The sequence below is a fragment of the Coregonus clupeaformis genome, chromosome 37 (assembly GCF_020615455.1).
Source record: "Coregonus clupeaformis isolate EN_2021a chromosome 37, ASM2061545v1, whole genome shotgun sequence".
In the NCBI taxonomy this organism is placed as follows: domain Eukaryota; kingdom Metazoa; phylum Chordata; class Actinopteri; order Salmoniformes; family Salmonidae; genus Coregonus; species Coregonus clupeaformis.
Window position 1 is genome coordinate 19,982,709 of NC_059228.1, and position 25,959 is coordinate 20,008,667.

The window sequence follows — 25,959 nt, forward strand, 5'->3', positions numbered from 1 at the left end:
TGTGCACTCATCCCTATTGGGAATCTGTTGTTATCCTGATGGGGCTTTGTTCTTGGGCCAGACGGCAGTTGAAAGAATTTGCATAGAAATCACTGACATACAAATTACGTATACCTAATTAATGCACATCCTCCTCCCAGTTAAAGAGAGTATTCATAATACCTTGAGGTCCACCCATCTTGAAAATGAATGGAGCAACTGCCCTACTGTTCATGATACAAGACTAATGCTGTCGCAGCACTGACAGCTTTTTCCATGCAAGTGATAGCCTCACTGGTCCCGAGTGGGTAACCAGAGCTCCTCTTTTCCAATGGCCAGTATCATTCAGCAGAGAGAACAGCCAATAGTAAACAGCAGTATGCTAATGCCACAACCCCCCCGTTAACATAATCAACACACACTCCCACCCACCCCGCAAACACAAACAGTCAATTATAAGCTCAGGTTTCCACAACACTGGGATGGAGAATTTTCCTGGCTAGTAGAGATGGGCTGCTGTAGTAACGCAGTAAGATAGATTGTTGTGTGGCAGGCAGCCTTTGTCCAGCTTTAGGTGTCAGTTTCCCAGCAGTAGGTCCAGTTTTAGTCAGTGAGCTAGGAGGTCAATCTGTTTAGAGCAGCCAGTAGTCAGCCACACAAAGCTACACTGAAGCATCACTCTGAATATCAACTTCATCAACCTGAGGAAAACAGAGACAAAAGGTCCCGTGGGCATCAAAGGGAGGGATCAAGGATTTAGTTGTTCCTACTACTTTGGCCCAAAAACAATAGAACGCTTTGTCTGATATAGCGGGATTTTGTTTTCCTATCAGGCAACACCTTTTCCTGGCAGGCAATGGCTGTATATGGAGTTACTGGTAGTCTCTGTTTTCAATGGTTTGGACTGTAATTCCTGTCTCACATGGTCACCAGCAAATTACACAGATCTGTTCTTTCATGCGATAAATGACTACAGTCTTCTTGGAGATAAAGTATAGACTATATACACTGTATAAACGTTGCTTTGTGAATAGTATACTGCCTTGAATCGGCAGGGAATCAATAACCAAAATTAGGGTAGTCACATTTCACATAATGGCCACAATTAAGTAGTTGCCAACACCCTAAAGATAACTGGCTAATTCCAGGGCCTGAACAAAACAAATCACAATTATGACTATCAAATTATAGTAGTAATATCTAGACTGTCTAAAATGTTGCAATATTTTGAAAAAAAAAATGTATTTAAATGACTCCTACATGAAGGCTGTTCAGGTCTATACATTTCCCAGTATGAACACAAGAGGGCTCCAAAACACTAAATCAGGACTGTTTAGAATAGATCAACTATTTTGACCAAGGAAGTACTAAAGTAGCCTTTGTTCTTCTCAGAATATCAAAAGACCACCTTATGAGTGTATACATGGCGAAGCTAATATGGCTGTGTTTACAAAGGAAGCCCAATTCTGATATTTTGCCCAATTATTGCCAAAGAGCTGAGCTGATATGATCGGTCAAAAGACCAATTAGTGGGGGGGGGGGGGGTATTAGAATTAGGCTGCCTGTGTAAATGCAGCCATTTTAATCTGTGATGATGATTAATATCACTGGGAAGTTTAACAAATGGACATACATACTTTATTGCTTATAAAAACCTATCCAGAATTAAGAAAATTCACATTTACAAAATGTCATTAGGTAAAACAGAGATAACATCTACATATCAAAAAGGTCCCTTTTGTTAAAAACACTCCCATGATCACATGAAAGCAATCAAACAAGCACACAAAATTCTGTTAAACTACATAATGTACATTGACCATCAGATGTTGTGTAAATGGGAGTTGAAGGCCTGAATGAAAGTAATTCCTTTAATTTGATCTTGTAACGTATGATATATAGCTCAAGTATAGCATTCATCAGCTGTAAAGATATCCTCCATCAACAATTACATTGTCAATCGGCAGACGCTCTTATACAGAGCAACAAGGGTTACTTTTTTGCTTAAGGGCATGTCAACAGATTTTTCACCTAGTCGGCTTGGGGAGTCGAACCAACGACCTTTCGATTACTGGCCCAATGCTCTTAACCGCTAGGCTACCTGCCATAGATGTCTCTGTAAAGCTCCCCATTCTGGTACAAGGACAGCAGTGGAGAGGGAATGGACAGGATGAAGGTAAAGCAAGCTCAATGTGTGTAGGCACTGGCAGTTATCTGGCTGGCAGCAAACACCTCTGTTGAAAACACTTTCAGAACGCTTTGAGTAATGTTTCAGGAAGTCTGCGCTCATTCTGTCTCGTTGAGGTGTACAGGCTGAGCAGAGGAGAGAGACAGGTTGGGCATCAAGACCTCCCGTACAGTTGTAATTGTATATTTTCTACATAAAAGTGCCACTGGGCAGCCCGATCAGATGACATTATATTCAATATCTAACAAGAGCAGAGTAGAACAGCTCTCAGCACATTTCAAGCTAAAATGAAAAGGTGCTGACTGTGGGCTTGCATTTGTGAATGTGTTTAGAAAAACAGATTATTACCAAGATGCTGAGACAGTAAAAATTATTCAAGACGTTAGAGGTGAATACAATCTCTCAATCAAAACTTTCACCATGCAGGCAGATAACTAAGCCTAGGTCTAGTGATGTGATCACAACACAAATCCCGGCTATAGCTCGAAGGGATGTGAGCGCTATGATCAGATCTCACCTGTACCTCTAGAGGCCCATGCTGCTCTGGATGTCTCCCTGTCTGTCTGTGAGAAAATGGGCTCTGGAGGTCTCCACTGCTGCACCTGGTCAAGCTTCCTTGCCTGCAGTCAACACAACAGCAAAATAATCCAACTCAGCTACTCCGAGTGAACTAGCTAACTAATATTTCACTTAGGGGTCATCTAAGACTGATCAAATTAAACATGTCAACTATCTACACACATTGCATCGACAGTCGTTTCCCTTAAGTTGTATGTGTCTAAATGATCGATACTCTATGCTAGTTAGCATTTGATGCACTACACGTTGTGGAATGACAAGTTATGTGAGACACATGACTGCTAGAAAAGACAAGGCATGATGGACAATAGGTCAGAGTTACAGCTGTGCACTTTTGGTTTTGACCAGCTGCAGACTGATTCCAATGGTTTAAAGGTAGACTGGGCTAAATGACTGCCACGAGCAGGACGGCAGATACTGAGACGAGTGAGACGCAAGACTTCGCCCTCACACAGTATCTGCGCATGTGCACAGGGTCGCTTCACACTGTTACAGCGTTGTAGGTACAGGACCAAAACAGAGAAATTGAGCCTCACACTTAGTTGTGGAAATTGACCCACTACGCGGTTACTTTCTGCATCTATGTCACATTGCTGAGTCTACCTTTAAAATAGAGCTTCATTTTCCATGTTTAGCTGAGAGGTAAGGGACAATGCTGCAGGCCACAGAGAGAGAACACACCTTTTAAACCTGTGCGACGACTTAATTGTAGTTTTTGTATCATTGAGGTATGATGTAGTCGCCCAGGAATCTACCTGGGTTTATTGGTTAAGACGCTGTTCCCAGGAAAGAGGAAAACATTCAGTGTGTCTGGGGCAATTCATACAAGAATGTATCTAATTACAAAAACAAAGGGAAACCCAGGGTGTATTTTTAAAGTCAGACTGCAATCCTGTGAGAGAAGGCACATAAGAGTCTTGAGTTGAATAAGGCAGCTTCATGTCCACTGTGCAGGCTCTGCAGAGGTTTCCATCTCCAGAGACAGAACAGTCCAAAGATAACGAGCCACAGGTATGGAAGTATTCTTGTCCCTTGCTATGCCTCAGAGAGGGAGGAATGTATGGTGGATATTCTCAGTACTGTCCCCTGTTGGCCTATGCATTCCACCACACCACTCAGTAGTAGTTAAACTTGACCTTCTCAATGTCACCGATCAGTGTCCGAGCTAAGAAGATGCCCATCATCTGAGAAGTGAGAAGAATTCACAGCATTAGCTTAGAATATATACGAATCACATCAGCATATACACATGTAGTCTCATTTCAATATCCATATATTTACCTGGAGTACAGATATAATGATGAATCCTCCAGCTACTATGTAGATATTCCGAGGCAGCCACTCCTCTAAGGCTGGGATGCAGCCCTTGACGTAAATGTTGTAGCTCCAGTCCCCCTGCAACAGGAAATGACAGCTATACGGAATAATCTTCCATACCTTCGTATATACCTGCTTACTCAAATCACCTTACGCCAACTACAAATCTTGGTGCACTTAATGCATCTTATAGGGATAGATCCAACGGATTGCTTTTTCAAATACTAAAGAAGATTTAACACCAAGTGTGTTGTCAAGAAGTTTCCCGAATTCAAAAAGGCTCCAATCCGCTATTGTGTAGCCATTATCCATGACAGCCTATGAAAACATGTGAGTTAAATTAATATTGAGCATCATAAGGGGCAAAGGAAAGGTCAACATTAGCAAATATTTGATTCTTCTGCAATTAATTGACGAGTCATCTATGATAGTGAAATTCATCGCTTCTATTTTCAGCATAAAAACCACCCATTTATCTAGGTGCATCTGCAGTGTGAGACGTTTTTCCTGACCAACAAAAAAAGACAAATCAGTTTGCCTTAAAACCTTGTTGTAAACCCCTGTATGGTTCTTCCTTCTCCCAAACTAATAACAAGGAAGATGAATAGTTAATTCTGAGCCAGGGGATCAGAACCAATGTCAACAGGGTGAATGTGAAAAACACCAATTTAAACCAGCTTTGAGTGACCACTGAAACACTAGGCCAAAATATAGATAAAATAATCATTTATATTCAGCCTGCCGCTCTTCGTAGTGACAGAGATTCACAGGGGCAGAAAGGAGCCTGCCACAACATGAGTTTCTCCCATTTGGGTAATAGGAAGAAAAGACCCTGTCGATACGGAGTTTAAATTACATTTACATTATTTAGCAGACGCTCTTATCCAGAGCGACTTGCCACTAAATCCTGTATCATCTACCCTTAAAATAAATGTAAGTTTACTTTCTGCACTGAAATTGCCCCTAAAACTTTTACTCTCACAATATAATGTTTTCCTTTCACAGCAATAGTCTTACTACAGCTAGCACAGAGGTAGATTGTCGCAAACAGTAGACATGGATGCATACACAGGCGATATAAAAACACAGAGATAGTTCGGGATTTTTAACGCTAGTTAGCAATTGCAGTAACGCTAGATGGCAACGTCCTTAAACTGAACGCAGAGACAAACATTTTATCCACGAGTTCATCTGACTCTGGGGAAAGTAGATAAAGGGCTTCATTGCCAAAATCCTGAACTATCCCTTTAAAGACATGCAGTAGGCGATCATCAAGGGAAATAGCGTCTGCTAAATAGCACATATTATATTATGTATACATGTGTATGTGATGTGTGCGCTGATAGGGTCATACCTTTGGACCTTTACGGACATCATATCCACACTGGGTGTTCAAAACTGAGTCCTGAGGAGAGAGGAAGCAACAGCTTGATTTAGTCCTGTCAGTGTCAAGGACTAACAAGAAGCATACCTAAAAATGCATATGACAGTGGGAGTTGTAACACGAGAACAGAGTGACTTATTCAGAGGAGACGGATACTGAAGGAGCAATGACACCAACAACGTATTTCCATACAGAATTTACCCAAAATGATCAGGCTTTTCACTTGGGGCCAAAGCCAGTCCACTGGTACTTTTCAGCTAGCATTTACATAACAATGGCTAACTGAACTTTAACACCTTCTCACAAAGCAACTGCTTTGATTATGTAGAGGTTGCCGAATATGCTCTTCACAAGTCCTCAGTCAGCCCTAACTATGGAAACACAATTTCCCTAGTATAACATAAGGGTGTATACACTAGTGTAACACTGTCGTTACAGTGGAAAAGCAGCACAAGAGACACATGGAGATACGGGCAGACAGAGTACTCACTGCAGGATCACTGATGCAGCAGGAGAAGGGAACGCCACACCTCTCTCTGCTGGGGTTGTTGTTGGTACAGTTGAAGTAGACGTTCAGGTTCCAGTCATCAGGCTCCTTGGCTCCGCAGCAGTGGTTCTAGGACAGACAGTAGAGGTGAGTCAGAGATGGTTCTAACTAACTGAAGGGTCTTCATACCACACATCTGACAGTGTAGGACTGAGCATACAGTACATATCCACTGGGAGGACAACAGTTCAGGTCGTATCAGGTCCCCAGAGAACAACAAGCCATTGTGTAGCGAGGCTTGTGAAAACAAGCACACAATCAATAGGATGTACTGTGCCTTCGGAAAGTATTCAGAACCCTTGACTTTTTCCACATTGTTACGTTACAGCCTTGGATTAAATAAATAAAAATCCTCAGCATTCTACACACAATAACCCATAATGACAAAGCAAAAACAGGTTATAGATTTTTTTGCAAATGTATTACAAATAAAAAAACTGAAATACCTTATTTACATAACTATTCAGACCCTTTGCTATGACATTCGAAATTGAGCTCAGGTGCATCCTGTTTCCATTGATGTAGGGATGTTTTTCAGTGGCAGGTACTGGGAGACTAGTCATGTTTGAAGGAAAGATGAATGGAGCAAAGTACAGAGAGATCCTTGATGAAAACCTGCTCCAGAGCACTCAGGTCCTCAGACTGGGGCGAAGGTTCACCTTCCAACAGGACAACGACCCTAAGCACACAGCCAAGACAACGCAGGAGTGGCTTCGGGACAAGTCTCTGAATGTCCTTGAGTGGCCCAGCCAGATACCGGACTTGTACCCGATCTAACATCTCTGGAGAGACCTGAAAATAGCTGCAGAGAAGAATGGGAGAAACTCCCCAAATACAGGTGTGCCAAGCTTGTAGTGTCATACCCAAGAAGAATCGATGCTGTAATCGCTGCCAAAGGTGCTTCAACAAAGTACTGAGTAAAGGGTCTGAATACTTATGTAAATGTAATATTTCAGTTAAATTTTTTATAAATTAACAACAATTTCTAAAAACCTGTTTTTGATTTGTCATTATGGGGTATTGTGTGTAGATTGATGAGGGGGGAAAAAAATGGAAAAAGTCAAGGGGTCTGAATACATTCCGAAGGCACTGTATGAACAATCTGAGCATTTAGGAGGAAAGGAAACAATGTGACAAAGGATATGAGGGACAGCAGGAAACAAGACAGCAGCAAGACATTATCAGGGAGGGGAAAGAGGCACTGGTTAAAACGTCACCTTGTCTCACATTCCCTTTCTCCCTGCCTCTATATCCCATTACACACCCCCACAACCAGACTCTGCATATCTCTCCCTCTCTCCTACCATCTTTTGCAGGGAGTCGATGAGGTTCTGCAGGTCGATGTCCTCTCTGTAGGCCTTGACGTTGGCCAGGAAGAAGTCATTGATCCACTCCCTGACGTTGTCCTGGAAGACGAACGCCAGCACAGCGGCCGTCAGCTCCAGGAAGAAGATGAACCCGATGACCCCTGAAAACTGAAGGAGAGAAACAAGTAATCTACCAGTGGTGTGAGACAGAGGGGCATCAGTCACAGAACAGAGAAAGAAAGGATAGTAGTGTTCCTGGTAGCATGTTTGGTAGTGCTTTGCATGGGTAAAAAAACTAAAAAACAATTGCATGCCCTTATCAATGGAGTAGTGTTCTCACAATACCAACATTTTACTAATGATAAGATACCAGGCCAAGTATCACGATACCGAGTAGTATCGCGATACCACGGGGGAAAACAATTCTGAGTGGCCTAGCATCCTGTCTGTCCATTCCCTCCGACACTTGTTCCCGTTTTCTAAATTTATGTGCATGTGCTACACCAACAACCTTTCACTGATATTCACACTTCTACTCAACACAACACATATCGTATTCAACTTCACACTGTATAATAGAATACTGCATAGAATGGCTGATTTGTGATTTGGCTGGAGGAATATACATGCATAATGATCTGCATGTCATTGTGGCAGTAAGGGGAAAACACTGCACGAAACCTTCTTTACTCTTCAGTACACAGACTCTCCACCTCCCTCCCACACCACTATCTCCCCAACACATACTAGGCCTACCTGTTAAATTCTCTGGCAACAGCTCTGGTGGACATTGCCTGCAGTCAGCATGCCAATTGCATGCTCCCTCAAAACTTGAGATTGTGTTGTGTGACAAAACTGCACATTCTAGTGGCCTTATGTCCCCAATACAAAGTGAACCTGTGTAATGATCATGCTGTTTAATCAGCTTTTTGATATGCCACACCTGTCAGATGGATTAATTATCTTTGCAAAGGAGAAATGCTCACTAACGTAGGGCGGAGCATAATTGGCCCAGCGTCGTCCGGGTTAGAGGAGGGTTTGGCTGGGGTAGGCCGAAAAATTTGGTAGTACCGCATGAAATGGTACTACGGTTTTCTTAGAATGTTGCTATCATAAGTATCATGGTGTTTTGGTACTGTGATATTACTGTGCAACACTACAATGCAGGATGTTGTGAATGAAGGAATCTCTTATTCATAGATTTCCACTCATTAAGATGGACACACCTTGTTAGTCATCATATTGGATGTTGCATCAACAGAGGAACATGTCTGACTCATGGAGCACAAGCTGGGCCAACAGAGATGCTTGCTTGTAAGGGCAGCTAAAATATGTATACAATTAAGCTATCGGTATGCTATGAGAGACCCAAGAGACAGAGAGAGAAATAGAAAGAGGATTGTTGAAGTGGTGCGGTACTCACAAATTTGAGGAGGCATATGTTCTCCCTGAGTGCCCCTACACATCCTGCAAAGCCCAGGATGAAGGTGAGCGCTCCCACCGCCAGCACCAGCCACACGGGATCAAAGCCATGCAGCCGTGTCACCTGGGTCAGGTCCAACAGCACTCCCTACAGGTGAGAGCAGTTGAGTTAAAGGCCTAGTGCAGTCAAAAACACGATTTCCCCTGCGTTTTAAATATATTGCCACACAATGAGGTTGGAATAATACTGTGGTATTGCGAAAATGATAATGCTTTTTTAGTCTAAGAGCTGTTTGAAAAGACTGCCTGAAATTGTTGCCCGTTTTGGTGGGATGGCCTTCAACGGTGACATCACCAGGTGGTAATTTAGTTAGACCAATAAGAAAGAGTTCCAACCTCTGCCAATAACAGCTAGTTTTCCCCTCCCCACTCAGACCACTCCCAAAACAGTCCTGACAAAATTATTGCTCTTTGCTAACAAGTTTTGTTTATGTTTGACCATTTTAATTGAAAACAATCACAGTAAGGTACTTAATTGGTAGCCATAAATGATTTGTTAGAGATAAAAAACCGCTGCATTGGACCTTTAACCGTTGAGCTAACAGATCCCCAGGCTACTGTGCATGGCGACACAGGACAGCGGGTGAATTCAATTAAATACTGTATGACCTGAACTATTACCCAAAATTTAGTTTTTTTAAAGAACTAATTGACGTCTGGTCAATTATTTGAATACTATTTTGTTCATTTTTTTTCTGTGAGCTCTCTACATATAAATCAGATCAAGCCTGAACTATGCGATGTAGTAGGGAGTTGTTTCCAACAGGCTAATATTCTATATCGCTTTGCGCAGAAAATGTGGTAATTAACAACAATGACCATAATTCATCTACTTGTCCGGTCAGTGCCTGGTTTATGCCTGCTAAATTAGGTTAGTGTGGGGCACGGAGAGAAGAATGTGCGAGAGGGATAGAGAGCAGTTTCTTCACGAGGTCTCTCTACATGAAAATACATGATCTAAGTGATTGACAGTTGGTATTCAGCAGTCATAAAAGTATTCCTTATTTACTTTGAAGAACTACTACAATAGTTCTTTTGTCAAACAGCATAGGCAGCAGCTCTGTAGAGTTTAGATGAAGACTTGGAATGAAATAATAAATTCATCAAATAAAACAAATGTAATATACACAACTGAAATATTGTATTAAAGTGTTGTGAATAAATTGTTAATAAGTGATAATCAGTAATGGGCAGTCACTACCATCATGGGACTTTTATTAAATTGTTCTATTCTGTGCTGGGACAGCATCCAACACAATGCATTTAATGTTCACTTAAAAAAATAAATAGAAACTGAAAGTGATTACAAAAGGTGATTTTTAATAATCGAACCCAACCTCAAAAAGCACTAATCGCTCAGCACTAGACACTGATGACTCAGAGACTGATATCATTTCAAGCACAGCCTTCAACATGCAGGCAGACAGTCATTATGAGAATCAATTATTTCATACACTGAATAAATCACACGTTGGAGTACCTGTGATTAAAAGCTGGCGTGTTAACTAGTAACATGAATAGGTCCAATACGCATTAGAATAACCTCTAGTAGTTGAACGGTTCGACCCTACAGAACAGACATTTACATTAAAATGTCTTATCAGCTAAGGTTAAGCCATGTGTAACAAGAGGGGAAATTACATTTGAATTTGATAGTTGTGAATCTTTCATAAGCTGTGATGGCAGTGATGAGAAGTGACTGGACAATCCTGGCTTAAGTATTCTACTGCCGATCAGTCTGTGTGTTTAAGCTCTAACTCAAACACAGTCATTGGGCAGAGTTCAGTTGTCTCTGTCCAGTGGTGAAACATTCACAAGGCCATGGGAGAAGCTGCTCACTCACCTTCTCACTCCAGGCCCAGAACCCAATGGCGATGAATGCTGCTCCAGCCAGCTGAAGAAGCACAGAAAGTATTTTTTCTGAGGTGTTCATTTGTTTACATCAGGTGTGTTTACTTGTATTTAACATAGGCATTAGGCAGACCTCTGCCACTAAAGAACATTGAAGCATAATTAGATATAAAAGAGGAAGCCTTCTCACAACAAAAACACTGACACCTTTAATTAAAGGGGAAGCAACATAATTAAATACATTGTTAAAAACAGGAAGGGCGGTCACATGTGGTTACCACAGATCCTTGCACTCAAGACGACACCCCCTTCCCTATCAAGAGATGAAGTAACACTCTTAACCAGAATCCAAACTGACTCATTTCTACATTTCCTGTTGACACCAAGAGAGGAAGTTGACACCTATCATACTGAGTCCTGTTCACTCTAAAGCAGGAAGTAGGGGCTCTGAATGTTCATTCTCAACTCTGGGTGTTGGCAGGGCATTGATAGAAATGCGAAAAGTGGCAGCACAAAGCACAAAAAAAGGTCCACATTATTCTTTAATTGACCAAATAAACCAAAGCCGTCGCTATTACCAGTGGAGGATTTTATCAGAGGGAGAGGCTATCGAAAAAGTACTCTGTGTGGAAAGACAGTGGCAGGGGGCACCAGATCAGCCTGCAGAGGCTGTTATCTGGCCTCAGAGGTGGAAAATGGTTAAAGTAAATCAATGTGTTTCCTACATGTGGTTCCTAGAGATTCTTCCATAAAAAGAAAACAATGTGTTCCACCCTATTGTTGCAATATTCTAGTATCCGATTTAGGTAGTGCTCGTGGCTGACTCGTAGCTCGTGGCCAACAACAGTATCTTCATAGCTACATTCATTGCTTTCATCCTTCAACTAAATATACTTTCCTGCAACCAGGCTCACCCAATGTGGAACGGATTCTATTATTTCTTATACCTTTTTATCTGGAACCTCCGGCTGAAACTAGCCAGCTAACTAGCTACTTGCTATTAACCACCGTTAGCAGTTTTCACCATTGTCCATGGCCTGCACTAACTACCAGCCAGCCTGGACAATTATCTGCACTGCGCGCTATCGACCCAGAACATATCGGATTTTCTGCCGGAATCACTGAACCTTAACACCGGATAATTGCAACTAGCTAGCTGCAACCGAATGGATGTTGTTGTTGGCTAATCACCACTGAACCGAAGCAAGCGCCAGTTAGCCTTGAGCTAGCCTCGAGCCAGGCCCATCTCCCAGCTATCTACCTCTCTGTCAACCGGGCGGGACCTCCTAGTGTCGACATGGAGCCCCGCTGATCCATCACGACTGGTCTGCCGACGTAGTCGTCTGATGTGGTTTCAACAGGCTTCCCGTTGCGACGACCACGAAGATCCATCTGCTAGCCCCGGCCCGCTAGCACACGTAATCAAGAGCCGTGCCTCCTGCTCGCCTGTGCCGTAGCAGCCATCGAACTGCTCCCTGACTCACCTATTGCTGTTCACTGGACCTTATGATCCCTCAGCTACACAGCTGATGCCTGCTGGACTGTTCCTTTACACGGTACCCTGTCCTGTTTTATCTGTTTAGGCTCAGCCCAAACTTTCGTCACCATTACCAGTTGTTATCTTTGCGCTCTCGAATAACACCTGTGATTGCTTTATGCCTCTCTCCCACGTCAATATGCCTTGCCTATTGCTGTTTTGGTTAGTTCTTATTATACAATTTCACTGTAGAGCCCCCAGTCCCGCTCAACCTGCCTCAGATAGCTCCTTTGTCCCACCCCCCATACACGCGGAGACCGGCTCAATCGGTGCCTCCAGTGATGCTCTCTCTTTCATCGTTACCCAATGCTTAGGTTTACCTCCACTGTACTCGTATCCTTCCATATCCTTGTCTGTACATAATGCCCTGAATCTATTCTACAACGCCCGGAAATCTGCCCCTTTTTTCCCTCTGTACCCAACGCACCAGAAGACCAGTTCTTAAAGCCTTTAGCCGTATCCTTATTCTACTCCTCCACTGGTGATGTAGAGGTTAACCCAGGCCCTGTAGCCCCCAGTTTCACTCCTACTCCCCAGGCGCTATCATTTGTTGACTTCTGTAACCGTAAAAGCCTTGGTTTCTTGCATGTTAACATCAGAAGCCTCCTCCCAAAGTTTGAGTTATTCACAGAGTGCGAAGAGCCTTGGCGTGACCCTGGACAACACCTTGTCGTTCTCCACTAACATCAAGGCGGTGACCCGATCCTGTAGGTTCACGCTCTACAACATTCGGAGAGTACGACCCTGCCTTACACAGGAAGCGGCACAGGTCCTAATCCAGGCACTTGTCATCTCCCGTCTGGATTAATGCAACTCACTGTTGGCTGGGCTCCCTGCCTGTGCCATTAAACCCCTACAACTCATCCAGAATGCCGCAGCCCGCCTGGTGTTCAACCTTCCCAAGTTCTCTCACGTCACCCCGCTCCTCCGCACACTCCACTGGCTTCCAGTTGAAGCTCGCATCTGCTACAAGACCATGGTGCTTGCCTACGGAGCTGTGAGGTGAACGGCACCTCCATACCTTCAGGCTCTGATCAGTCCCTACACCCAAACGAGGGCATTGCGTTCATCCACCTCTGGCCTGCTGGCCCCCCTACCTCTGCGGAAGCACAGTTCCCGCTCAGCCCAGTCAAAACTGTTCGCTGCTCTGGCACCCCAATGGTGGAACAAGCTCCCTCACGACGCCATAACAGCGGAGTCACTCACCACCTTCCGGAGACACTTGAAACCCCACCTCTTTAAGGAATACCTGGGATAGGATAAAGTAATCCTTCTATCCCCCTTACCCCACCCCAAAGAAAGAAAAAAAAACATTGTAAAGTGGTTATCCCACTGACTATAAGGTGAACGCACCAATTTGTAAGTCGCTCTGGATAAGAGCGTCTGCTAAATGATGTAAATGTAATGTTCTAGCAGTGTCTGAATCCTGGCTTAGGAAGGCCACCAAAAACTCTGAAATGTCCACCCCCAAGCATAACATTTTCCGTCTAGATAGAATTGCCAAAGGGGGCAGAGTTGCAATCTACTGTAGAGATATCCTGCAGAGCTCTATCATACTATCCACGTCTGTGCCCAAACAGTTTGAGCTTCTACTTCTAAAAATCCACCTTTCCAGAAATAAGTCTCTCACTGTTGCCGCTTGCTACAGACCCCCCTCAGCCCCCAGCTGTGCCCTGGACACCATATGTGAATTGATTGCCCCCCATCTATCCTCAGAGTTCGTACTGCTTGGTGACCTAAACTGGGATATGCTCAACACCCCGGCCGTCCTACAATCTAAACTAGATGCCCTCAATCTCACAAATTATCAAGGAACCTACCAGGTAAACATGGGCACCCTTATAGATATCATCCTGACTAATTCACCCTCTAAATACACCTCCGCTGTCTTCAACCAGGATCTCAGCGATCACTGCCTCATTGCCTGCGTCCGTAATGGGTCCTTGGTCAAACGAACACCGCTCATCACTGTCAAACGCTCCCTAAAAACCCTTCAGCAAGTAGGCCTTTCTAATTGACCTGGCTCGGGTATCCTGGATGGATATTGACCTCATTCCGTCAGTAGAGGATGCCTGGTTGTTCTTTGAAAGTGCTTTCCTCTCAATCTTAAATAAGCATGCCCCATTCAAAAAATTCAGAACTAAGAACAGATATAGCCCCTGGTTCACCCCACACTGCCCTTGACCAGCACAAAAACATCCTGTGGCGTACTGCATTAGCATCGAACAGCCCCGCGATATGCAACTTTTCAGGGAAGTCAGGAACCAATATACACAATCAGTTAGGAAAGCAAAGGCTAGCTTTTTCAAACAGAAATGTGCATCCTGTAGCACTACTCCAAAAAGTTTTGGGACACTGTAAAGTCCATGGAGAATAAGAGCACCTCCTCCCAGCTGCCCACTGCACTGAGGCTAGGAAACACTGTCACCACCGATAAATCTACTATACTCGAGAATTTAATAAGCATTTTGCTACGGCTGGCCATGCTTTCCACCTGGCTACCCATACCCCGGCCACCAGCTCTGCAACTTGCCCATGCCCTGTGTATTTGTGTATATCAATGATGTCGCTCTTGCTGCTGGTGACTCTCAGATCCACCTCTATGCAGACGACACCATTTTGTATACATCTGGCCCTTCATTGGACACTGTGTTAACAACCCTCCAAACGAGCTTCAATGCCATACAACACTCCTTCCGTAGCCTCCAACTGCTCTTAAACGCATGCTCTTCAATCGAACGCTGCTTGCACCCACCCGACTAGAATCACTACTCTCGGCGGGTCTGACTTAGAATATGTGGACAACTACAAATACCTAGGTGTCTGGTTAGACAAACTCTCCTTCCAGACTCACATTAACCATCTCCAATCCAAAGTTAAATCTAGAATCGGCTTCCTATTTTGCAACAAAGCCTCCTTCACTCATGCTGCCAAACATGCCCTCGTAAAACTGACTATCCTACCGATCCTTGACTTCGGCGATGTCATTTACAAAATAGCCTCCAACACTCTACTCAGCAAATTGGATGTAGTCTATCACAGTGCCATCCGTTTTGTCACCAAAGCCCCATATACTACCCACCATTGTGACCTGTAAGCTCTTGTTGGCTGGTCCTCACTACATATGTCGCCAAACCCACTAGCTCCAGGTCATCTATAAATCACTGCTAGGCAAATCCCTGCCTTATCTTAGCTCATTGGTCACCATAGCAACACCCACCCGTAGTATGCGCTCCAGCAGGTATATCTCACTGGTCGTCCCCAAAGCCAACACCTCGTTTGGCCGCCACTCCTTCCAGTTCTCTGCTGCTAATGACTGGAACGAGCTGCAAAAATCTCTGAAGCTGGAGACTTATCTCCCTCACTAACTTTAAGCATAATTTGTCAGAGCAGCTTACCGATCACTGCACCTGTACATAGCCCATCTAATTAGCCCATCCAACTACCTCATCCCCATATTGTTATTTATTTTGCACCCCAGTATCTCTATTTGCACATATATCACTCCAGTGTTAATACTAAATTGTAATTATTTTGCACTATGGCCTATTTATTGCCTTACCTCCATAACTTACTACATTTGCACACACTGTATTTAGATTTTCTATTGTGTTATTGACTGTATGTTTTGTTTATCCCATGTGTAACTGTGTTGTTGTTTTTAAATCGCACTGCTTTATCTTGGACAGGTCGCAGTTGTAAATGAGAACATTTACGTCATTTAGCAGACGCTCTTATCCAGAGCGACTTACAGGAGCAATTAGGGTTAAGTGCCTTGCTTAAGGGCACAGACAGATTTTTTCACCTAGTCGGCTCGGGGATTAGAACCAGCGACCTTTCGGATACTGGCACAACGCTCTTAACCACTAAGCTACCTGCCGCTTCGAACTTGTTCTCAACTGGCCTACCTGGTTAAATAAAGGTTAAATAAAAAAATAAAAAAATGAGACAAGGGGGTGTCATAGCATTTGCTTGCGTAATCCGACTGTTACCATGGTTACCCCATGATATTCAGTCTGAAAAAAGTCTGCCTATAAAAGACGCAAGGGTCTACAAACCAGAATGTTGACTAAAATTATATTTACACTTACTTTACAGGTTCTGTGCTGTTAGTCCTTTTGACGGTAGGAGGTGGAGATAAGGTATCCACAGGAAAGTGTTGTTTATCCAACTTTTTGCAGCACCAGTAGGTTCTGTCGCTTGTATTTTCAATCTCCTGACGCATTGCACTTTATGTAAATGATAGCCGAATGTAACCAAACGTAGTCGACCAAAGCACGTTTCCTCGCAATCAACTTGCAGTGTTTTGCCAGCTGATTGCGTGGGACAAAGTTCGGTATGTTGTTCGGCCATAGTGTGCAAGTGTTTGTTGCATGCGAATTGCTTCAGTATTGAAAACACAAAACAAGAAATACAAACCAGCGTACTGAAGGTCGGGTTGATAACGCTTCCCTGTGGATATTTTGTCTCAGATTTCCTCTGACGACATAGGGACAAAATGTCAAGTAAGTTTGTTCAACATTCTGACTTGTAATGGCACTGTTCGGGAATGCTGAGCCTACATGTTAGAGATGTGTAAGTATTTCACTCTCGAATTCTCAAAGTGGCTAATCATTAGCCTACGTTACTAAAGGTTTACAGGGCTTCTGGTAGTGTTACTTACCCAAAATATTATGTTGTAGCTAAACATGAGGTACTTGTAGCAGCAGCTGACCTCTGCATTTTCATAACGATAGTAGTGCATCTTTTCCCCTATGACGAGAGACAATAACATTTAGCTAGGTGGCACTGATATAACAGGATGTGAAAGGTTTACCTAGTTAGCTAGTGTATAATCCAGCTGCATCTTCATAAAGTTCAGCAACATATCTAGTTAGTTAGCGCAACTGAAACACTGAATGGTAGCTACAACTGATTGTTGGCAAGTTAGCGTTGACCCTTTTTGGCCATCTAGTTAACTAGTTAACGTTAATAGTTTACCAATTTCGAGCTAGCTCAAGTCGTTACTTACCCGTCTACCGCGTTAGTTGGTCAAGACAAACAATTTATACTGTGGCTAACTAACTATCGCTAGATAACGTGGTAACTTTACAGTAGGTAGCTACATGTAAACACAGCTAACATAGCTAGTTAGGTAGTTACTAGCTAAGGTTACTAACAATGGTGGCTACCCGGGACATAACTATCTGATTCATTCGAACGTTAAAACACATGCCATTCAATAATTGTGCAGATAGCTAAGGATCTAACGTCACCTAGCTAGATGCCATGCACTCTCGCTAACGTTCGTTAATTTAGCTAGATAACGTTAAATTAGCTAGCCATTGACTAGGACTTAGCGAACGTTAGCTTCGTTGCTGACTAGCGGTGAAGAGATTCTGTTCGTATAACTACAGGTAGCTAGATAACTTAAAACAAATATTCGGCAAACTGGTTACAAAAGTACGTTACATTCAATAAATTGGTCATACTTACTTCTTCGTCGCTAGCGATCAACACTCACCACTTTGTTGCTTGGCTGAGTTTTGAAAACTCTTTGGATACTTTATTCTCCCTAAGGGCAGCAGGCCACGCCCAATTTGTCCGTGGCGTGCTACGCCATACCGGAAGTTGCTATAAAAGTCTCAGGAGACTTCTTTGGAACAATGACTAACATAAAAACAAAACGTAGTTTGTTTTTATGTTGTTAGTCATTGTTACAAAGTTAGAAGTTAGAACTTGAATTGTTAATTGATTGAGTAATCTATTGAAACACAACTCTTCAACTTTATGGAAATATAAAAATATCCTCAAAGATAGCCCTATCACCAATTAATATGGTTAATAAATGGCATTTTATCTGTTGATCAATAAATGACACACACACAAATCAAATGTTATTTGTCACATACACGTGTTTAGCAGATGTTATAGCGGGTGTAGCGAAATGCATGTGCTTCTAGCTGTGCAGTAATATCTAACAATTTCACAACATATACCCAATACACACAAAACTAGTAAGGAATGGGATTGAAGAATATATACAGTGGGGAAAAAAAGTATTTAGTCAGCCACCAATTGTGCAAGTTCTCCCACTTAAAAAGATGATAGAGGCCTGTAATTTTCATCATAGGTACACGTCAACTATGACAGACAAATTGAGGAAAAAAAATCCAGAAAATCGCATTGTAGGATTTTTAATGAATTTATTTGCAAATTATGGTGGAAAATAAGTATTTGGTCACCTACAAACAAGCAAGATATCTGGCTCTCACAGACCTGTAACTTCTTCTTTAAGAGGCTCCTCTGTCCTCCACTCGTTACCTGTATTAATGGCACCTGTTTGAACTTGTTATCAGTATGATAGACACCTGTCCACAACCTCAAACAGTCACACTCAAAACTCCACTATGGTCAAGACCAAAGAGCTGTCAAAGGACACCAGAAACAAAATTGTAGACCTGCACCAGGCTGGGAAGACTGAATCTGCAATAGGTAAGCAGCTTGGTTTGAAGAAATCAACTGTGGGAGCAATTATTAGGAAATGGAAGACATACAAGACCACTGATAATCTCCCTCGATCTGGGGCTCCACGCAAGATCTCACCCCGTGGGGTCAAAATGATCACAAGAACGGTGAGCAAAAATCCCAGAACCACACGGGGGGACCTAGTGAATGACCTGCAGAGAGCTGGGACCAAAGTAACAAAGCCTACCATCAGTAACACACTACGCCGCAAGGGACTCAAATCCTGCAGTGCCAGACGTGTCCCCCTGCTTAAGTCAGTACATGTCCAGGCCCGTCTGAAGTTTGCTAGAGTGCATTTGGATGATCCAGAAGAGGATTGGGAGAACGTCATATGGTCAGATAAAACCAAAATATAACTTTTTGGTAAAAACTCAACTCGTCGTGTTTGGAGGACAATGAATGCTGAGTTGCATCCAAAGAACACCATACCTACTGTGAAGCATGGGGGTGGAAACATCATGCTTTGGGGCTGTTTTTCTGCAAAGGGACCAGGACGACTGATCCGTGTAAAGGAAAGAATGAATGGGGCCATGTATCATGAGATTTTGAGTGAAAACCTCCTTCCATCAGCAAGGGCATTGAACATGAAACGTGGCTTGGTCTTTCAGCATGACAATGATCCCAAACACACCGCCCGGGCAACAAAGGAGTGGCTTCGTAAGAAACATTTCAAGGTCCTGGAGTGGCCTAGCCAGTCTCCAGATCTCAACCCCATAGAAAATCTTTGGAGGGAGTTGAAAGTCTGTGTTGCCCAGCGACAGCCCCAAAACATCACTGCTCTAGAGGAGATCTGCATGGGGGAATGGGCCAAAATACCAGCAACAGTGTGTGAAAACCTTGTGAAGACTTACAGAAAACGTTTGACCTGTGTCATTGCCAACAAAGGGTATATAACAAAGTATTGAGAAACCTTTGTTATTGACCAAATACTTATTTTCCACCATAATTTGCTAATAAATTCATTAAAAATCCTACAATGTGATTTTCTGGATTTTTTTTCCTCATTTTGTCTGTCATAGTTGATGTGTACCTATGATGAAAATTACAGGCCTCTCTCATCTTTTTAAGTGGGAGAACTTGCACAATTGGTGGCTGACTAAATACTTTTTTTCCCCACTGTACATGTGGACAAGCAATGACAGAGGGGCATGGACTAAGATACAGTAGAATATTATAGAATAGAATGCAGTATATACATATGAGATGAGTAGTGCAATATATGTAAACATTATTAAAGTGACTAGTGTTCCATTTCTTAAAGTGGCCAGTGATTTCAATAAGCAGCAGCAGCCTCTAATGTGCTAGTGATGGCTATAACAGTCTGATGGCCTGGAGATAGAAGCTGTTTTTCATTCTCTCGGTTCCAGCTTTGATGCACCTGTACTGACCCCGCCTTCTGGATGATAGCGGGGTGAACAGGCAGTGGCTCGGGTGGTTGATGTCCTTGATGATCTTTTTGGTCTTCCTGTGACATCGGGTGCTGTACGTTTCTTGGAGGGTGGGTAGTTTGCCCTCGGTAATGCGTTCGGCAGACCGCACCACCCTCTGGAGAGCCCTGCGGTTGCAGGCGGTGCAGTTGCCGTACCAGGCGGTGATACAGCCCAACAGGATGCTCTCAATTGTGCATCTGTAAAAGTTTGTGAGGGTTTTAGGTGCTAAGCCGAATTTCTTCAGCCTCCTGAGGTTGAAGAGGCTCTGTTGCGCCTTCTTCACCACACTGTCTGCGTGGGTGGACCATTTCAATTTGTCAGTGATGTGTACACCAAGGAACTTGAAGCTTTCCACCTTCTCCACTGCGGTCCCGTCGATGTGGATAGGGGGGTGCACCCTCTGCTGTTTCCTGAAGTCCACGATCATCTCCTTTGTTTTGTTGATGTTGAGTGAGAGGTTATTTTCCTGGCACCACACTCCCAGAGCCCTCACCTCCTCCCTGTAGGTGGTCTCGTCATTGTTGGTAATCAAGCCTACTACTGTTGTGTCGTCTGCAAACTTGATGATTGAGTTGGAGGCGTGCTTGGCCACGCAGTCATGGGTGAACAGGGAGTACAGGAGGGGGCTGAGCACGCACCCTTGTGGGGCCCCAGTGTTGAGGATCAGCGAAGTGGAGATGTTGTTTCCTACCTTCATCACCTGGGGGCGGCGCGTCAGGAAGTCCAGGACCCAGTTGCACAGGGCAGGGTTCAGACCCAGGGCCTTGAGCTTAATGATGAGCTTGGAGGGTACTATGGTGTTGAATGCTGAGCTATAGTCAATGAACAGCATTCTTACATAGCTATTCCTCTTGTCCAGATGGGATAGGGCAGTGTGCAGTGTGATGGCGATTGCATCGTCTGTGGATCTATTGAGGCGGTAAGCAAATTGAAGTGGGTCTAGGATGACAGGTAAGGTAGAGGTGATATGATCCTTGACTAGTCTCTCAAAGCACTTCATGATGACAGAGGTGAGTGCGACAGGGCGATAGTCATTTAGTTCAGTTATCTTTGCTTTCTTGGGTACAGGAACAATGGTGGCCATCTTGAAGCATGTGGGAACAGCACACTGGGAAAGGGAGATATTGAATATATCTATAAACACACCAGCCAGCTGGTCTGCGCATGCTCTGAGGACACGGCTAGGGATGCCGTCTGGGCCGGCAGCCTTGCGGGGGTTAACATGCTTAAATGTCTTAATCACGTTGGCCATGGAGAAGGAGAGGCCACAGTCCTTGGTAGTGGGCCTTGTCAGTGGCACTGTGTTATCCTTAAAACGGGCGAAGAAGGTGTTTAGCTTGTCTGGAAGCGAGACTTCGGTGTCGGCGACGTGGCTGGTTTTCCTTTCGTAGTCCGTGATTGTCTGTAGACACTGCCACATTCGTCTCGTGTCTGAGCCGTTGAATTGCGACTCCACTTTGTCTCTATACTGATGTTTTGCCAGATTAATTGCCTTATGGAGTGAGTAGCTACACTGTTTGTATTCTGCCATATTCCCAGTCACCTTGCCATGGTTGAATGCGGTGGTTCGCGCTTTCAGATTTGCGTGAATGCTACCATCTATCCACGGTTTCTGGTTAGGGTACGTTTTAATGGTCACAGTGGGCACAACCTCACCTATACACTTCCTGATAAACTCAGTCACCGTTTCAGTGTATTCGTCTAAATTATTTTCTGAAGCTACCCAGAACATATCCCAGTCCGCGTGATCAAAACAATCTTGAAGCGTGGATTCCGATTTATCAGACCAGCGTTGAATAGTCCTTAGCATGGGTACTTCCTGTTTGAGTTTCTGCCTACACACACACTGCAAGAGTCTAATGCAAAAAAAAAAAGCACCCCTTTTGCAGCACACCTTTTGATTTGAACGAAATCTTCCATACATGTTTGCCCATTGTAGAAGTGCTCAGAACGTGACATTTTTTTCGACCTGAATGCCAAAACATTCAAGAAACGAAGGTGCTCAAAGTTGACCTATTTTCCATAGCCCACCTTACCATGAGACATCCATGTCTTCATCAGTGTAAAATATAAAAACTCTTGAGATTTATATAATTTAAAAGCTTACAAAACAGGGTTGCCAAACTATTTATAACTTCTTGAAAACAAAATGGTTAAATAAAAATTGTACTTTTTTTAAAATGTCAATTAGGCCTATCTAAAAACGCGTAAACTCCGATATTTTTTATATTCGCATACGTTGCAACTTAGACCCTATTTTACATCATCTGAGGTTATGTTGTGCCAGCTAGTGGTGCACAGGTCAGCTTTTTGTTTAAAGTCAATTTATGCTTGATCTGAAAATGTGGTCGGAGGCGCAGTATGGAGGGTGTGATGCAATCGTGGAGGCACGCAGAGGACAAATTGAGCCCTGTACCGCATCACCATGCGCCTCCCAAATTTTGTAACAATGCGGAGGGCTCCATATAGCTCTACATTGACATGATTGGTTGATGGTAGGTGAGGGCAGGAGGTCATGTATGAACACAAACTCACTTCCTTCACAACTGCTCTGCGCTGCTCAGTGAAGCAAGAAGTATGAATGCCCTGACTTCTGCAGAGGCCTTATCACTGTAAATGCTGCATGACAAATGCAGACTTCGGATTGACCATGCAGTGCCTTTTACCAGCACCTGCCTGCAATTGCTAATAACCCATCTGCAACTGCCTGACCGTGTGATAAAGTGAAAATCTGAGGCCTGCACCAGACCCTAAAAGGCACTGCATGGTCAATCCGCTGTCTGCATTGGCCATGCAGCATTTACAGTGATATAGCAGCATTTACAGTGATAAGGCCACTCTAGAAGTCATGGAATTCATACTTCATGTGCTTTGTAGAGCAGCGCAGAGCTGTTGTGAAGGAAGTTGCCAAGGAAGTGCGTTTGTGTTTATACAGCCCCCAAGTACCATCAACCAATCATGTCAATGTGGAACTATATGGAGCCCTCAACATTGTTACATAATTTGGGAGGGGCACAGAGATGCGGTACAGAGCTCAATTTGGCCTTGTCATAATAATATAATATAATATGCCATTTAACAGACGCTTTTATCCAAAGCGACTTACAGTCATGCGTGCATACATTTTTGTGTATGGGTGGTCCCGGGGATCGAACCCACTACCTTGGCGTTACAAGCGCCGTGCTCTACCAGCTGAGCTACAGAGGTCATGCCTCTGGAGGCTCCGCAATTGCGTCACACCCTCCATATGGAGTCTCCGACCACATTTACAGATCAAGCTTAAATTGGCTTTAAAGCTAATATAGGAATGTGCTGTAGGCTAGCAACAGTCAGAGACAGCAGAACCATTTTTTTGACGGGGGTGCAGGATTTTTTTGTTGATGCCTGATTTATACATGTTTCTGCTTATAATTTCCGACATTTTGGTAGGCTATTTGTTAGTCAACTTGTCTATAATTAGATACATGCAGCTTCTCTTCTGTCATTATATATTGCCCTAGAAGACTAAATAAACGTAAACCCTTGTTCAAAATAATAATGTCATAAATCTATAGAATTAATGCTTCAATCTAGTTGACATCTGTAAAGTTCTGTCATCTCTGCTTCTTTCACAGAGCAAAGATGTTTACGGACCAGGGATAAAATGCAATAACAAAAAAAAGAAAAAAGGGGTGGTGGTTTCTGTGCAAAATTTCCAAATGACATCAGTTTGACCGGTTGTAAGGAAATAGAAAGCTGTTAAAACGACCCAAAATGTTTCTGATAAGATTTCAGTTCGGTTTGGATGCATATTTTATGATGCTGATAAAGACAGCATGTCTTCAGATGGTGTGCCTATCTAACTGCACATTCACATTCTCTCAAGATGCTGAAATAAATAAATCCTATTTCTCCACTCTTGTTCTCGATCCTGAGTTAAAATGTTGCCTACATTTTAGTGTATAATTTTACTGCAATAAATTGTTAATTCTGCAGGAATTAATATTATGGCTATGTGAGAGGTTATAGACCTTCAGTCAGTATCCAGATTTCAGTTTCCATATAACCCATCTAAATAGTAGGCTACAGTGCTCTTCACCTGCCATAGGCCTTTTTGATGTCCCCATCCTGTGACTGTGGAATTTGTATAGCACCTCATTCACACATATCATCCTCTTTTACCACTTCACCAAATCTTTCCCAAACACTACTATTCTGTCCCTTCTCTTCATTTTCAACTCTTTTCTCTTATTTAAACTCCGACATTGTCCTTTTTGCCTCTATGGATCAATATACAATTTTTTCTGCCCGTTCCCAACAGCATTTGGTGATTGGCATGTAAGCTATTTGGCCCTCATATAGTTAGGCTCTAAAGCTTAGGCTTATGCATTAATGCCAGATAGCCTCAAATAATGAATGAAAAACCATGTTTTGCAATTTATACCTTTATGTGTTTAAGGTATTGTTTTGTCTTTATTCAAACCGCCCGCCAGCCACCCGCCCTTCTTCCACACAATATTTCATGACCCTAAACCTGCCGCCCCGCACACAGGTTATGAGTCAACCCCCGCATCACTAACACGCAACATGCTCTTGAATACAGGGTTGGTGTCATGTTTTGTCTGATAAATGTAATAACATGGGAATAAAATAGGAACGTTCAAATGGTAGGCTACCACAAAGATGGTTGGAGGTCCATACAAAGGAGAATGCTGACTTGAATGGGAATATCTGTTGAATTAAATGATACTGTCAATCCTCCTGTCACGAATACCGCCGAGGCTGCTCCTCCTCCTTGTTCGGGCAGGCTTCGGCGTTCGTCGTCCCCGGAGTACTAGCTGCCACCGTTTGATGTTTTCGATGTTTGTTTGGTCATGTCTAGTTTAGTGCACCTGTTTCGTATTCTGTCCTGATTATGTCACCTATACGTTTCCCTGTGTTATGTTTTGTAGTTGTGTGTTATTGTTCCACATGTCGTGTGTTGTAGGTTCGGTGCCTTGTCTTAGTTTAGTGTTTTACGCACTGCGCGTATTTTGTTCGCCTCCTGTGTTTGAGACGCTTTACTGATCCTCTGTGTCCTGCGATTGACTCACCACCGCATCCACATCAGCACACTCTCTGACACCTCCATAGGAAACCTATTGAAATCCTAGAAATATAAATAACTGACATGACCATCTTTGTGGTAGTAATTCGAAGTAAACATTTCAATTCAATTAAAATTGTAATGGTGTAACAGAATTGAAGTGGTCTGAAGGGATAGATAGATCCATTCTATGAATTATATTTATATTATTGAAATGATACCCACCCTGTAATCAAGGGTTAAAAGCCTTGGGCCAGTAACCAAAAGTTCGCTGGTTCGAATCCCAGAGCCAGCAAGGTGGATGTGCCCCCTGCACCTCTCCCAATAGCGTGGTGTCTCAACTGATGGCGGACACAACACAAAAACCTCAGATGATGTAAAGTAGGGTCTAAGCTACATAGCCTAAGCGAATATGAAAAAAATATGGAGTTCACACGTTTTTAGATAATTGACCTTAAAAGGTTAAAACATTTCATAATTTCTATTTAAAACGTTTTTTTTTTCTTCAAGAAATTATAAAATAGTTTTACAATCAAAAGGGATGCTGTCAAAAAGTGATTGAATTCAAATGGATTTAGCCTACCCTATGGCATCACACACTCTTTATGATTTGACTCAACATTTTGGTAAGTGCCTTTTTGAGACTTGAGTCTCAGCAAAAGCCTACATTATATCGGTAATGCCAGCAATAATTCAGCAGGTGTAGCTGTTTTCTTAAATTTGATTTACTGAGGACAATGCATAGCAGAATGGGACTGGAATGAGTCGGGTTCAGGATCTATAGTG

The 25,959-nt window shown here is 43.1% G+C and overlaps 1 protein-coding gene across 1 annotated transcript; it reads right to left on the reverse strand.

The window, feature by feature from the left end:
• Positions 1 to 1,600: 1,600 nt before the first annotated feature.
• Positions 1,601 to 17,747, reverse strand: LOC121553775 (tetraspanin-14). Its single transcript, XM_041867156.1, has 9 exons — positions 17,647 to 17,747; positions 16,835 to 16,923; positions 10,627 to 10,677; positions 8,725 to 8,871; positions 7,299 to 7,469; positions 5,938 to 6,063; positions 5,418 to 5,468; positions 4,028 to 4,141; positions 1,601 to 3,930 (listed from the first exon to the last, which is right to left on the reverse strand). The coding sequence occupies exons 2-9, from the start codon at positions 16,913 to 16,915 to the stop codon at positions 3,862 to 3,864; spliced, it is 810 nt and encodes a 269-aa protein (XP_041723090.1). The 5' UTR covers positions 16,916 to 16,923; positions 17,647 to 17,747; the 3' UTR covers positions 1,601 to 3,861.
• Positions 17,748 to 25,959: the final 8,212 nt, after the last annotated feature.

Bases quoted from the DNA above. Each gene is read 5' to 3' on its own strand.
- LOC121553775 (XM_041867156.1), bottom strand. From the start codon at position 16,915: ATGCACTACTATCGTTATGAAAATGCAGAGGTCAGCTGCTGCTACAAG. The intron at 10,678-16,834 runs GTAAGTAACACT...GTGCTTCTTCAG, and splicing joins GCTACAACATAATATTTTGG to CTGGCTGGAGCAGCATTCAT. The intron at 6,064-7,298 runs GTAGGAGAGAGG...TGTCTGTCCTAG, and splicing joins TCGACTCCCTGCAAAAGATG to AACCACTGCTGCGGAGCCAA.